The sequence below is a fragment of the Macrotis lagotis genome, chromosome 4, assembly GCF_037893015.1.
Source record: "Macrotis lagotis isolate mMagLag1 chromosome 4, bilby.v1.9.chrom.fasta, whole genome shotgun sequence".
Classification (NCBI taxonomy): domain Eukaryota; kingdom Metazoa; phylum Chordata; class Mammalia; order Peramelemorphia; family Peramelidae; genus Macrotis; species Macrotis lagotis.
In genome coordinates this window covers 79577796-79590576 of record NC_133661.1, presented here as the reverse complement: position 1 = coordinate 79590576, position 12781 = coordinate 79577796, and the positions used below count along the sequence as shown (strand labels likewise).

General features: G+C 40.0%; 1 protein-coding gene across 2 annotated transcripts in view; it reads left to right on the top strand.

The window, feature by feature from the left end:
- The first annotated feature begins 499 nt into the window (after window positions 1-499).
- Window positions 500-12781, top strand: part of ENTPD1 (ectonucleoside triphosphate diphosphohydrolase 1) — a 111081-nt gene continuing 98799 nt past the window's right edge. The window contains exon 1 of one of the 2 annotated variants that reach the window (XM_074233267.1): window positions 500-941. In XM_074233267.1, the coding sequence (XP_074089368.1) occupies window positions 935-941 (7 nt within the window). In that variant the 5' untranslated portion in view covers window positions 500-934. The remainder of the gene's footprint in view (window positions 942-12781) is intronic. The other variant, XM_074233266.1, reaches the window with a different exon arrangement.

Below are 12781 nucleotides of genomic sequence, written 5' to 3'. Positions count from 1 at the left end.
GGTGTCAGCTGCAGAATTGCAACTTGTGTCTTCCTGACTCTCAGACCAGCAGGCTATCCACAGTCCTAGGCTGCCTCTTAATAATAGGACTATGATATTACAGGACTACAGTTGTGTTATAGGAGCTAATATACTGATAATAAAAAACCATTGCTTACATTAAAAGCACTGCGCCAATCTGGAAAAAGGCTAAGCTGACCTTTAAAAAAGCACTTTTAAGTTTACTTAACCCTTTTGCAAACATTTCATTTTGCCAGGCAGGAGCTGAGGTTCCCTGAGTCTAAATGATTTGCAAATGAGTTAGTCCCAGATCTTCAGGACTGCGAGGTCTCTGTCTTCGGCTTTCCTTTGCATCCCTAGCTATTAGTACAGTCCCTGGACCACAGTAGGGGTTCAATACGTGCTGGTTAATTGAAAGCTCTAAAAATGCCCCAGATCCCTTCTGCCACCCAGGCCAGAGCCGGTTCGACTCCACTGCGCTGCCAGTGGATTTAAGAAGCAATGGTTCGTTAACTAGCCGGCAGGAAAGCTGTCCAGAAGGGGTCAGAGGGTGCCCCTCAGCTATCTGGCTTCAGATCTGGAATGCGCAAAATATCTTGGCAAATGACCTCCTGTGACTTCTCCAAAGAGAAGGATGGAAGATGGAGCTGCAGATGGCCCAATGAAAACTACAAATTCCATGGAGCCTCGGTTCGGCCGCAGGAGATCCTTGTGTCCGCTACTCTCCTGAGTCCATGTGTTCTCTCGCGCCAGGGAAAGAAGACCAGGGCGACCCCCAGCTTCCAGGTTCCTCCCGAGACTGGCTTGGCCCCTCCCACGCAGCCCCGGAGCCGATTAGAAGAAGCGAAGTTTTCCTGATCACCTCTCCTTGAGGCGCAGAGCTCAGTCCTGCAGCAGCCAAGAAAGAGGAAGGCACGGCCCGGGCAGCTAGCGCATGGAGGGTAAGAGCCAAAGCGGGTGCTTTCACCCCAGTCCCACCGACCCTCGCCCACCGCCCTGGACAACCGGCAGCCTTCCTCCCGCTTCTCCTTTCCTCTCTCCCTCAGCGCCCTTTCCTTAGATGCGGAGACCAGAGGGAACTTTGAGAAACTGCAGACAAGGGAGAGACAGAGACAGAGACAGAGACAGAGACAGAGACAGAGACAGAGAGAGAGAGAGAGAGACAGAGACAGAGACAGAGAGAGACAGAGAGAGAGAGACAGAGACAGAGACAGAGACAGAGACAGAGAGAGACAGAGAGAGAGAGACAGAGACAGAGACAGAGAGAGAGAGAGAGAGAGAGAGAGAGAGAGACAGAGAGAGAGAGAGAGAGAGAGACAGAGAGAGACAGAGAGAGAGACACAGAGAGAGAGAGACAGAGAGAGAGACAGAGACAGAGAGAGACAGAGACAGAGAGAGAGAGAGAGACAGAGAGAGAAAGACAGAGACAGACAGACAGAGAGAGACAGACAGAGAGAGAGACAGAGAGAGAGACAGAGACAGAGAGAGAGACAGAGGCAGAGGCAGAGGCAGAGGCAGAGACAGAGACAGAGACAGAGACTGACAGAGCCAGACAGACAGACAGGGAACAGGGTAGTTGTCCTCGCGGCTCTTTCTTCCTCTGACTAGAGAAGGGCACAGCTATTTATCAGCAGCTGCCGTTCAGATTGGTTTGTAGGACGGTCGGAATCCGTTTCTCTGCGAGTTCTCTTCGGGCTCCCTCTGCCCGGCGCTCCTCTGGGGGTTTTGGAAGATGCTGGGCTACTTGTCCAGCCGCTTTGTTGGTTTCTCTAAGCGTCCGCGCCCGCAATTCTTTTCTATCGTGATCAAATGAGCGCCCGAGTCTTCTTTGCGGAGAATTTGTCATCAGTGATGGGGGCGAGCGGTTCTCACTCCGGGACCTGGGGGTTGGGTGCCTTGCAAGAGACTGAAAGCCCGGAGGGGGGGAGGGGACAGGAAGAGTCACTGCCTTGCAAAAAGCCGAAAAGGGCACCTTCGGCAACCAGAATTGGGTATAGCGATTCATCTGGAGGAAGACAGCATGACCTTAGAGCGGACGTGAGGACCTTCTTGTAGCCACTGTTTTAGTCAGAGATGGTTTTGATATTATGTTTTGGTGAAGTGAGTTTTCACACCAAGAGTTCTCCCAGGAGCTGAACAGTGGGCAGCGGTTTCTCAGGTGGTTTTCTTTCCTTCCTTCTCTTTCTTTCGTTCTTTCTTTCCTTTTTCTTCCTTCCTTCTTTCTTTTTCTTTCCTTCTTTCTTTCTTTCTTTCTTTCTTTCCATCTTTCCTTCTTTCCTTTCTTTTCCTTCATTTCCTTTCTGTCTTTTCTTTGTCTTTTCTCTTCTTTCTCTTCTTTCTTTCTTCCCTTTCTCTTTTCTTTTCTTTCTTTCTTTCTTTCTTTTCTTTTCTTTCTTTCTCTTCTTTCTTTCTTCCCTCCCTCTTTTCTTTTCTGTCTGTCTTTCTTTCTCTTCCTTCATTTCCTTCTTGTCTTTTTTGTCTTTCTCTTTCTTTCTCTATTTCTTTCTTCCCTGCTTTCTTTCTTTCTTTCCTTCCTCCTTTCTTTTCTGTCTCTCTTTTCTATCTTTCTTTCTCTCACTTCATTTCCTTCCTGTCTTTTCTGTCTTTCTCTTTTCTGTCTTTCTGTCTTTTCTTCCTTTCTTTCTTTCTTTCTCTTCCTTTTCTGTCTTTCTCTTCTTTCTTCCCTTCCTCCTTTCTTTTTTCTTTCTCTTTTCTTTCTTTTGTCTTTCTCTCTTTCCTTCCTTCCTTTTCTTTCTTTCTTTCCTTCCTTTCTCTACTTTTCCTCTTCCTCTAGCCTCCTCCATCCCTCCTTCTCCCCTTCTCTCCCTCCTCAGTTTTCTCCTCCCCACTTTTCTCCCCCCCTTCTCCCCTTCTCCCCCTCATCTTCCCCCTCTCCCCCTCTCCCCTCTTCCCTCTTCCCTCTTCTTCCTTCTCTCCTCCTCCTCCTCCTCCTCCTCTTCAGACCCATTGTCAGTCAGTTCAACAACATGCCTTTTGTGATCATTTATTAAATACCTGATACTGTCCTAATTGGGATATGAAGACAAAAGTGCTCTCAGAGAACTTACTTAGGCATCTCTTGGAAAGGAACGACACGTTCTAATCTGGAAGTCAGGGAGAACACTGAAACATTTAAAAGTTGTCACAACAATTGCATGTTTCCCCTTGGTGCGGAAGATAATAAGTTGCATCTTAGTTATCGCAGATGTTACTGAAAAATAAATAGTTCACAAGTTTAGATCCTGCAAGGGCAGAAGAAGAAGAAGAAGAAGAAGAAGAAGAAGAAGAAGAAGAAGAAGAAGAAGAAGAAGAAGAAGAAGAAGAAGAAGAAGAAGAAAGGAATTTTGAAACAGAGTTTTACTTCTAGCATAGTGGCTGCAGTGTTGGCCTTAGCCTCAGGAAGAACTGGGGTCAACTTCTCCACCTCAGACATGTGCTAGTGTCCCTGGGCAAGTCACCTCACTTCTCTGAGTCTTAGTTTACAGATCAATAAAATGAAGATAATGCAATGCACCACCTATCTCCTAGGATTTTTATGAGGACCCAAGCATAGATTTGCAAATCTTTTATGGTCTATTTGTCAACTGTTATTTGCTTTTATCTATTGTTATTGTAATATTCAAGACTTTAGTCATTTTTACTGTTCAGAGGATAGAGTAATAATAATAATAATAATGGAAAAAATCAATAGCAAATCTCAGAGGTTTTACAGTAATTGATTCCATCTGGGGCATACAAGAAGGAATAGAGTAGAAAGAGCACTGGTCTTGGATTTAGACAACTTGAGCTTATGTCCTGGCAGACATAAGCTATATTGTCACTTTGCCAACAGTTCTATGACCCTGGCAAGTCACATAACCTCACCAGACCTCAATTTCCTTGGATCAGGAAGACTTGGGTTCCAATTCCACAGCTCATGCCTTTCTAGGATATGCTATTTTAAAGTTAGAAGGAGTTCCCTTTATTTACATGTATCATTTTTGCTCTTATAAACTCCATATATATTCTACGTATACATGTATTGTTTGTGTATGTATACACACACATATGTATATATAAACTCTGTAATCTTAAGGTTGTTAGGAGGGAAATTTCCTCTGAATGAGGTATTGTGGATCCAGCCCTTAACACTTTTCAAGTACTTTTATTCTGTATCTTTTGGTGTTCTTAAAATGATTCTGTAATATAAATAGGCAGTTATTGTTCCCATCTGATGGAATAAGGAAATAGGGGAATAGAGTTAGCTATTCAAGGTCACATCACTAAAGGGCAACAAAACTCTAGACATAAACAAGGAATATTAGTGGGACAGAGCTGAGCTTAGGGAAAAAGTTCTCCTTATTCCTGTATAAATGCTCTTTTCTCTATCCTACAAAAATAAAAGTTTCCCTGACTGACTTTCACGTGGAAGTCCTGCCAATACAATGACAAAGACAATATTTATTTAGGAGATAGGGGAAGACAGGCCTAAATGAATTCTGAGTCATAGAGCTGGAAGAGATCTTAGAAATTATCTAGTCCCAGACCCTTTATTTTACAGACAAGGAAACTGAGCTCCAATTAGATTAAAGTTACTTGCCCAAAATCACACAATCACTTGGTACCAGTCAGATCTAGTATGAACCTGTGAGTTCTAGTATAGGAAGGACCTCAGTGAATATCTGATCCCATCCTTCAATTTACAGATTCAGCTGTACAGAGTTAATCACTCAACTAGCATTTCTTAAGCAAGGTACTTTTCTAAGCAATTTGCCAAAGTCAGACAGATGATAATTGGCAAAGCCAAGATTTAACTCAGAATTTTTTCCCCTCTAGGATCAGAATGGTCACCCCTGAATTATATACAGTTTTCTATTCCTCATGTCAAGGGCACAGTGCTTCCCATGATCTGGAAAATCCAAATAAAATTTTTTTGTTCTTCTAGTACCAGAGAAGTTTGATTTTTTCTTTTTCTTCTATGGGGTGTTTATAGCCCCTTACTGTAATGGGGGTTAAGTATTTGGTCATAGGCTCTGTGTCATTTGCTGGCCTTTGTGTATCATCTATGACTTCCATAAAACTACCCCCCCAAATTCCCATGGGAAAGATCTCAATGTCTGTCTCTTCTAGGCCAAGCCTCTATGTACTATCTGTTCCTTTCATGGAACTGTCTGAATGAGAAAAACTTTAGAACGAGGGGCAATTATTCTTATTCATCTTTTTTTTTTCAAGAACAATGAATGATCTTTTCTTGGTGCTGGGGGTTGCAATGTTGAAAAAAATGAGGGATGGAGGGTGGTGTGGCTGTGAAATATGATACTAACAGCTAATAATTAACATTTATATGTCACTTTAAGGCTGGAGTAAAATGCCTTAGTATGCAAATATTGGGAAGGAATAACAAGTGGAAGATATATCTTATTAAATATAATTAACTAACCAATAACTGTAAAATTCAAAATACATCTATTGTTTGTTTGGGGCTGACTTGTCCTTTCCCTCCAGCCACCTATTTTCTCAGGTGAAGGTAGATATTGAGTAATTTCTGGACATGGGATAGGTATTAGGTACTAAAGGGTTCAGAATAGACTTTTTATAGGAGTTAGGACATGAAATGAATTTGAAAGGAAGATAGTCATTCTGGGACTAAAGCAGTTAGGTGGCTCAGGGGATAGAGTAGCAGACCTGGAATCAGGAGGACTTGAGTTCAAATCACATCTCAGATATTTTTGATTTTATCAATATAGGAAGTTCTAGGTTAGAAATTTCCTCTATCATTTTCTGTACTTTTCTTCAATTTCTAGTTTGAGAGGGTTGCCTCGGGGTATTCAGAGTTTAAGTAACTTGTCACTTGTCACACAGTCAGCCTTGGACAGCCAAGTTTTCTTTACTTTCTTTTTATTATACTCTCCAAGTGAAAGCTTTTTAAGGGCTTTGTTTGAGAGAATGAGGTTAAAAATTGGTCAGTGGCCACTTGACACCAGGGAAGGGAGCTAATCCCAAGGCAGAAGGGGAGGGAGATGAAGAATTATTCAGAAAAGAGAGACAGGGAACATGAGACAGAATGCTGATATTTCATCTAATGTCTAATGCCAACCATTTGTCCAAGGCTGGTCCTGCTTACATAGTGGGCAAATAGAGTGTGTGGATGTAATCTAGACATTTTTCTTAATTCTGTGTTATCACTGAAGACATTTGACATCCTTTAGTACAATTCTATTCAATTCAATGGAGTTGAATTAAATCTGCTCTGTTTAGAATACTAACGACAGAGACTGGAGATCCAAAGTCCAAAACAAGTTATTATTATCTGCCTTCAAGGAGCTTGTAGTTTCAATCTCCGTTTGTTTGTGCTAACAAAGGAATGTAATTTTGAGATGATCATGAATCATTTAGAAAATAGTTTAGTACAGGAACAGCCAAGTACAGAAAAGAACACTGAATTTAGAGTCCAAAGGTCTGACCTGAGTTCTGATCTCATTCCTTCTTTAGCTTCCTGATCTGGATTTAGTTATTTGCTTCATCTGTAAAATCAGAATAATAATATCTGTATTCCCCACTCCACAGAGTTTTGGTTTTGGGGGGATTCCCCCCCCCAGATGATGGGTTAAATGACTTGCCCAAGGTCACACAGCTAGGTAATTAAGTGTCTGAGGCCAGATTTGAACTCAGGTCCTCCTGACTCCAGGGCCAGTGCTTTATCTACTGCCCTTGGGAAAGCATATTATTAAGTAAAAAAAAAAAAAACAGTTTAAATCCAGTTGATTCTATAGGGGCCATGTTTTAGATATAATGAAAACCAACTTTATAGGTAGGATTTGGTTCTAGTGTCTTAACTTCATAGTGCAATAACTTTTGAGAAACAGCATGATAAAGTGAATAAAGCTCTAAATTTGTAATCAGGAAGACTTGGCTTCAAATCTCACCTCAGACACTAGCTGTGAGACTTTGGACAAGCAAATTTAATCTCTCTGTACCTCAATTTATTATCTGTAAAATGAGGTCAATTGCCTCTAAGGTACCTTGCAACTCTAAATCTATATTCCTATATTTAGTGGTTAAAGATATATATTATAATTTATATTATATAGAATGAAGTTTTATATATATTTTATATCTGTAAGAGTGTAGCTAACAATACAAAACTGCACAGAAGTGGTATAAATTGTCAATGGTTCAGTAGTTCAGAAGAGGGAGACATGATTAGATAAAGCTTCAAAGATGTGAGATCAGCCCCAAAGGATGGAAAGGATTCATGGTTGACAGATAAGAGCAAGAAGGACTTTCTAAGCATATGTGAATGGTGCTGTTAAATAATGTTTGTCCTTCATTTTCAAAGAAGATAATGACATCAGGTAGGTAATGCCATGACAGTCACATGAATTGGATCTGAGTGAGGGCAGCTGTGCTAAGTCACCAGCCTCACTTACTCTTCCAGAACCATCTGGGTCCAGTGACCAGATATGAATCAGGACAACTGGAGATGACCCTGGATGTGAGGCAATCAGGGTTATAAGTGGCTTGCCCAAGGTTACACAGCTAGTAGATGTCAAGTGTCTGAGGCCAGATTCAAACTCCTATCCTCCTGAACCCAAAGCCAGTGCTCTATCCACTGCACCACCTATGATGCTGTTTAGATATGGCCACATAAGGTATGATTTGAGACAGTAAGTAGATCACTTTGGCTAGACTGGAGATCTCCAATGCGGAAACCTAAGATAAAAGGTTGAACACACATTATAGAAGATCTTAAATCCCAGAGTAAGGCAATGTTACATCATAGGGTGAATTGGCGGATATCTACCAGGTTGCTAATTCATCCTGGAGAGAATTTCCATATTAATATGATTTATTGATGACTATGACTTCAGCCAGGACATGATTTAAAAACTAGTGCCTGAATTTTGGTGACTGAAGGAAGTTTGACCCTTTATGAAATGAAATCTCTGTTGGGTTTTCAAGGAAGAAGAATGGAAAACTGCTTTCAGCATTTGATACCATCATTTTGGATATTTGATTATGCTATTAGAAATATATAATCCCTGGATTCCAGGAAAAAATGGTTTTCCGGGATTTTCTTTTTTTTTTTTCTTTTTGGTGGGGCAATGGAGTTAAGTGCCCAAGGTCACACAAACAGTAAGTATCAAGCATCTGAGGTTGGATTTGACCTCAAGTCCTCCTAACTCTAGGACTGGTGCTCTATGCACTGTTCCATCTGGGATTTTCTTAAACTCTGGTTATGTAGGTAAGGAAACATTTGGTATCTTCTGCAGATGTGACAGTGTACATACATTTAGTTTAGCTTTTCAATTCCTCAGAGGACACTAACTCCACAGGAAATTAGAAAAATGGCTAAGAGAGAAGAAAAGAGTTTCATCTCTCTCAGTTTTTTGTATCTGGGGATCTCTTTTTAGCATAATATTTGTAAGTGAAGGAATTTAATTGAAGGAAATACTAAATTTCCATTGGATTCCCTCCCCCCATCCAAATTCAAAGACCCTTTGAATCTCTCTGTAGACTGAGATTAAGAACCCATAATATTTCCTTTGCTTGAATATCTCAAATTAGGGGAACATACAACTTCCTTTACAGCCATTTTCACTTTTAGACTGAGTTAATTGTTAGTTTTTCTTTCTTTCAAATCTTTCAAACCTAAACTTGCCTTTTGGTCATTTCCATCCATTGCTTCTAGATCTACCCTCTGGGCCTCAAACAAGATGAGTTTATTCTTTTTTTCCATCTGACAGTCCTTCAAATGTGTTATTCCCTACACCCTTCTTTGCTCTCCTGTGAAAGCTCTCCAGTTTATCAGTATTCTTCCTAAAATATGCTGCCTCAAAATGAGCACTGTCCTCTACATGTAGTCTGGCCATAGAAGGCTATAATGGACTATGACTTTTCTAATCCTGGATACTATTTCTTTTCCAGTTTGCATCAGTTTTTTTAAAGACCCCCACAACATCCTATTCACACATATTGAGTTTGTAAGCTACTAAAACCTTTGACTCTTTTGCAGAAGTACTGCTGACTAGTTGATTTTTTTAAGAACTCAAGATATAAATGATATTGATAATACCACCCACTTAACTGAAAGCTTTTTAAGAGCTTCCTTAATAACTTTTAAGAGTGTAAAGGCGGCAAGGGGTGGGGTGGGGGGTGCAGCTAGGTGGCACAGTGGATAGAGCAACAGCCCTGGAGTCAGGAGGACCTGAATTCAAATGTGACCTCAGACACTTAATTAATTACCTAGCTATGGGGCAGCTAGGTGGCGTAGTGGATAAAGCACTGGCCCTGGAGTCAGGAGTACCTGGGTTCAAATCCGGTCTCAGACACTTAATAATTACCTAGCTGTGTGGCCTTGGGCAAGCCACTTAACCCCATTTGCCTTCCAAACAAACAAACAAGCAAACAAAATAGTTTGAAAATTACTGTTCTGGTCTACTAAGGTCTTTTTCAATTTTGTCTTTGTCATCTTGTATGTAAAACTCTAGGTGAACTATATCTACAGCATTCCCTTGATCTATTTATTAATCTTGTAAAAACATGAGAATAAGATTTGTGTCCTTGTGATCATCATCATCATTATCATCATCATTATCATCATCTTCATCAATTTCTGATCCTTTAAGGGGCAGCTAGGTGGTACAGTGGATAGAATGGTGGGCTTAGAGTCAGGAAAACAGTTCAAATCCAGTCTCAGATAGTTTCTAACCGTAACCCTGGGCAAGTCACTTAAATTGTTTGCCTCCTTTTCCTCACCTATAAAATGGAGATAATAATAGTCATACTAAAAGAACAGGATTGTTATGAGAATCAAATGAAAGAATATTTGCAAATTGCTAGGAACCATATAAATGCTGATTATTGTTATAATCATCCTAAATAGTTTTCTTTTCTTTTATTTTTTGCAAGGCAGTAGGGTAAGTGACTTGCCCAAGAATACACAGCTAGGTAAATATTAAGTGTCTCAGGTGGGATTTGAACTCAGGTCCTCCACCTAGCTGCCCCACAATGTTCTTTTTCTATATGGTAGTTGCTCAGTAATAGCTGTTATTGTCATCTCCACAAAGACCTTAGGACTTTGGCCGTTCTTGGGAGTAAATGAAATTTTGTCATTGATTTGCCTGGAACTGTTCTAGGCTAAGGGACCTGGGGTGTGATTTTCCTCCTCCCACACTTTATTCCTTCCCCCTCTCCCTTAGTTGATAGAGACTATTAGATGATATAGACTATTTTATGGAGAACTAACACAGGGCAAACACAAGAGGGTCAGAAGAAGCAAAACTGAGATACTCTGAATCTCTCTTAAGAAATTTAGAATTAATTGTACAGCCTAGGAGACATTGGCACAGCATCGCCCAGTATAGCGTACCCTTATCAATGAGGGTGCTGTTCTCTAGGAGGAAGGCAGAATTGAAGAAGCTCAAAGGTATGTAAACTTAGATTCTCCACTCCCGGTGTTCACATGGACTATTTGTGCCCAACCTGTGTTAGAGCATTCTAACTTGTATTGATCTGATCAGCCACAGTCAGACATATTGTAATTTGTCTCTGACATAGTGATGTCATTTTGGTCTTCTTCTTTAATGAAGAATAAGAACTAACCAACCATACAATGCTGTTTTAATGGGTTAAAAGGGTATAATACTATCTTATTCTTTTATAAGGTATAGACCTCTCTGACTGAGTCAGAGGAAACCAGATCAAAAAAAAAATTAGCTACTTCTCTAGGAAATTTAAATAGCTATATATGGATAAATTCCAACAATTTGAGAACAGGAAAAATTGAGATTGTGAACCAGGGTATGACTGTGGAGAATAGTAGGGAATTTCTCCCCAGCCACCTGACATCAGTACAACTTTGAAGGGGAGACTTGACTGGTAGGAGACACCGTATCTTGAAAAGAGAAAGATACATATTCCAAACTGACATAGAGAAAGTCTCTTGAAGTAGGAAACAACTTTAAGGAGCCTGACCTAGAGAAAATAGATGGCTATAAAGAAGCTCAGACCCTGGGAACGAAGTAATGCAATCTGATCAGCAAATATGCTGCACCCAGAGGACACTGTGAGAACTCTTCAAACAAAGAAAAGGCTTCCAGGACCTGGTGAACCAGTAGTTGTGAGTTGCCTTTGCTACACACAAATCCTATACCTGCACTTTGCCCATTTGAGGCCATTGGAACAGTGAACACTGTATAATTGTGGGAAAGGGAATCTCAAGTTTATGGGACAAGTGTTTGTAACTTCTGTTGATGCTATGCCATTTCAATAAAAGCCTTTGCTCAGAAACAATCTCTTGACTGATTCATTGGAAGCGCCATCCATGGGGGCTTATGAGCTATTGTAGTAGTAGTAGTAGTAGTAGTAGTAGTAGTAGTAGTAGTAGTAGTAGTAGTAGTAGTAGTAGTAGTAGTAAAGTCCCATAGGCTTCTCCTAAAATCTCATAGTAGTCCCTTTCAAGGGAACCAGTTTGTGAATGTGAGTATATCTTGGGGAGTAGCTTGCTTTATTTCACCCATCAAAAACATTTCTTGAATAAAGATATACTATCACTGCACTTATGCCCTGAACCATTTCCTGGGTCACCCTGATTGAACTTAATCCTTTATACGCTATAGAGACTGATGCTGCTTGTCCAGCAATCAATTAACAAATATTTATTGTCTGCCTATTCTTTACCAGGCACTCTGCTAACATATAAAGACAGAAGTAAAATAGACCCTTCTCTCAGGTAGCTTATCTTCTTTAGGAGGAATCATCATGTACACAAATAAGTATATACAAAACTAAATATAAGGCAATTTGCATTGAGAACCAGTAGCACCTGGAAGAATCAGAAAAAGTCAAGCCATGAAATTGTCTTGTTTCAGACTCAGGACACCAGTCCTTTGTGTGCCTTCTATTTATATTAGTTATTTTTTTATGTGCTTTAAGGCTTTTTTATTGGTGCCTTGCTTTCTGTTCCTTTTCTTTTTCAAAGCACCATTTTCATTTACTATTTGATTTTCTCCCCTGCCCTGCTGGAATCCATCCTTTAGAGCACACAAAAAGCTGTTTAACAAAAGCAATCTACCTAATGATCATTTCTGAAAAAAAAATGTATGACATTCTGTACCCTGAAAGTAGAGAAATAGGCTACATGGTCAGAGGTAGCTGGTAGTACAATGGTTAGAGCACTGGATCTGGAATCAGGGTAGTATTGATTTCAAATCTTGCCTCAGAACCTTAACCTTTTCTTCTTTCTCATGTTTTTTTTCTCCTTTTCTTCAGCTTCTTCCACAATATGGAAATATGTTAAACTTCATTGTACATAAATAGCCTATATCTGATTGCTTGCTATCATGGGGAGGGGGAGGAAAGGGAGGGAGGCAGAAAAACATGGAACTCAAAATCTTACCAAAATCAATGTTGAAAATTATCTTTTCATGTAATTGGAAAAAATAATTTAAAAAATTTTAATGTATCAGATACCTAAGTGCAATATAAATGGAAAGATTGTAGAGACATCAAGAATGAAGAGAAGGTTGTTAAAAAATTCAACAGGGGACTAAAGCAACTAAAATGTTCATACTCTGACCCAGAGAGCTCACTGCTATAAGCCAAAATCTTATATATATACATGCAAAAATATTCACAGCAATGTTTTTTTGGGTTAGCAAGAATTGAAGTCAAAAGAGGTTGTTCATCAATGGGGCAATGGCTAAACATATTATTAACATTAATAGTGAAATATTACTATGCAACAAGAAATATTAGTTATGGAGGATTCAGAGAAACATGGGAAGACATGTATGATGTA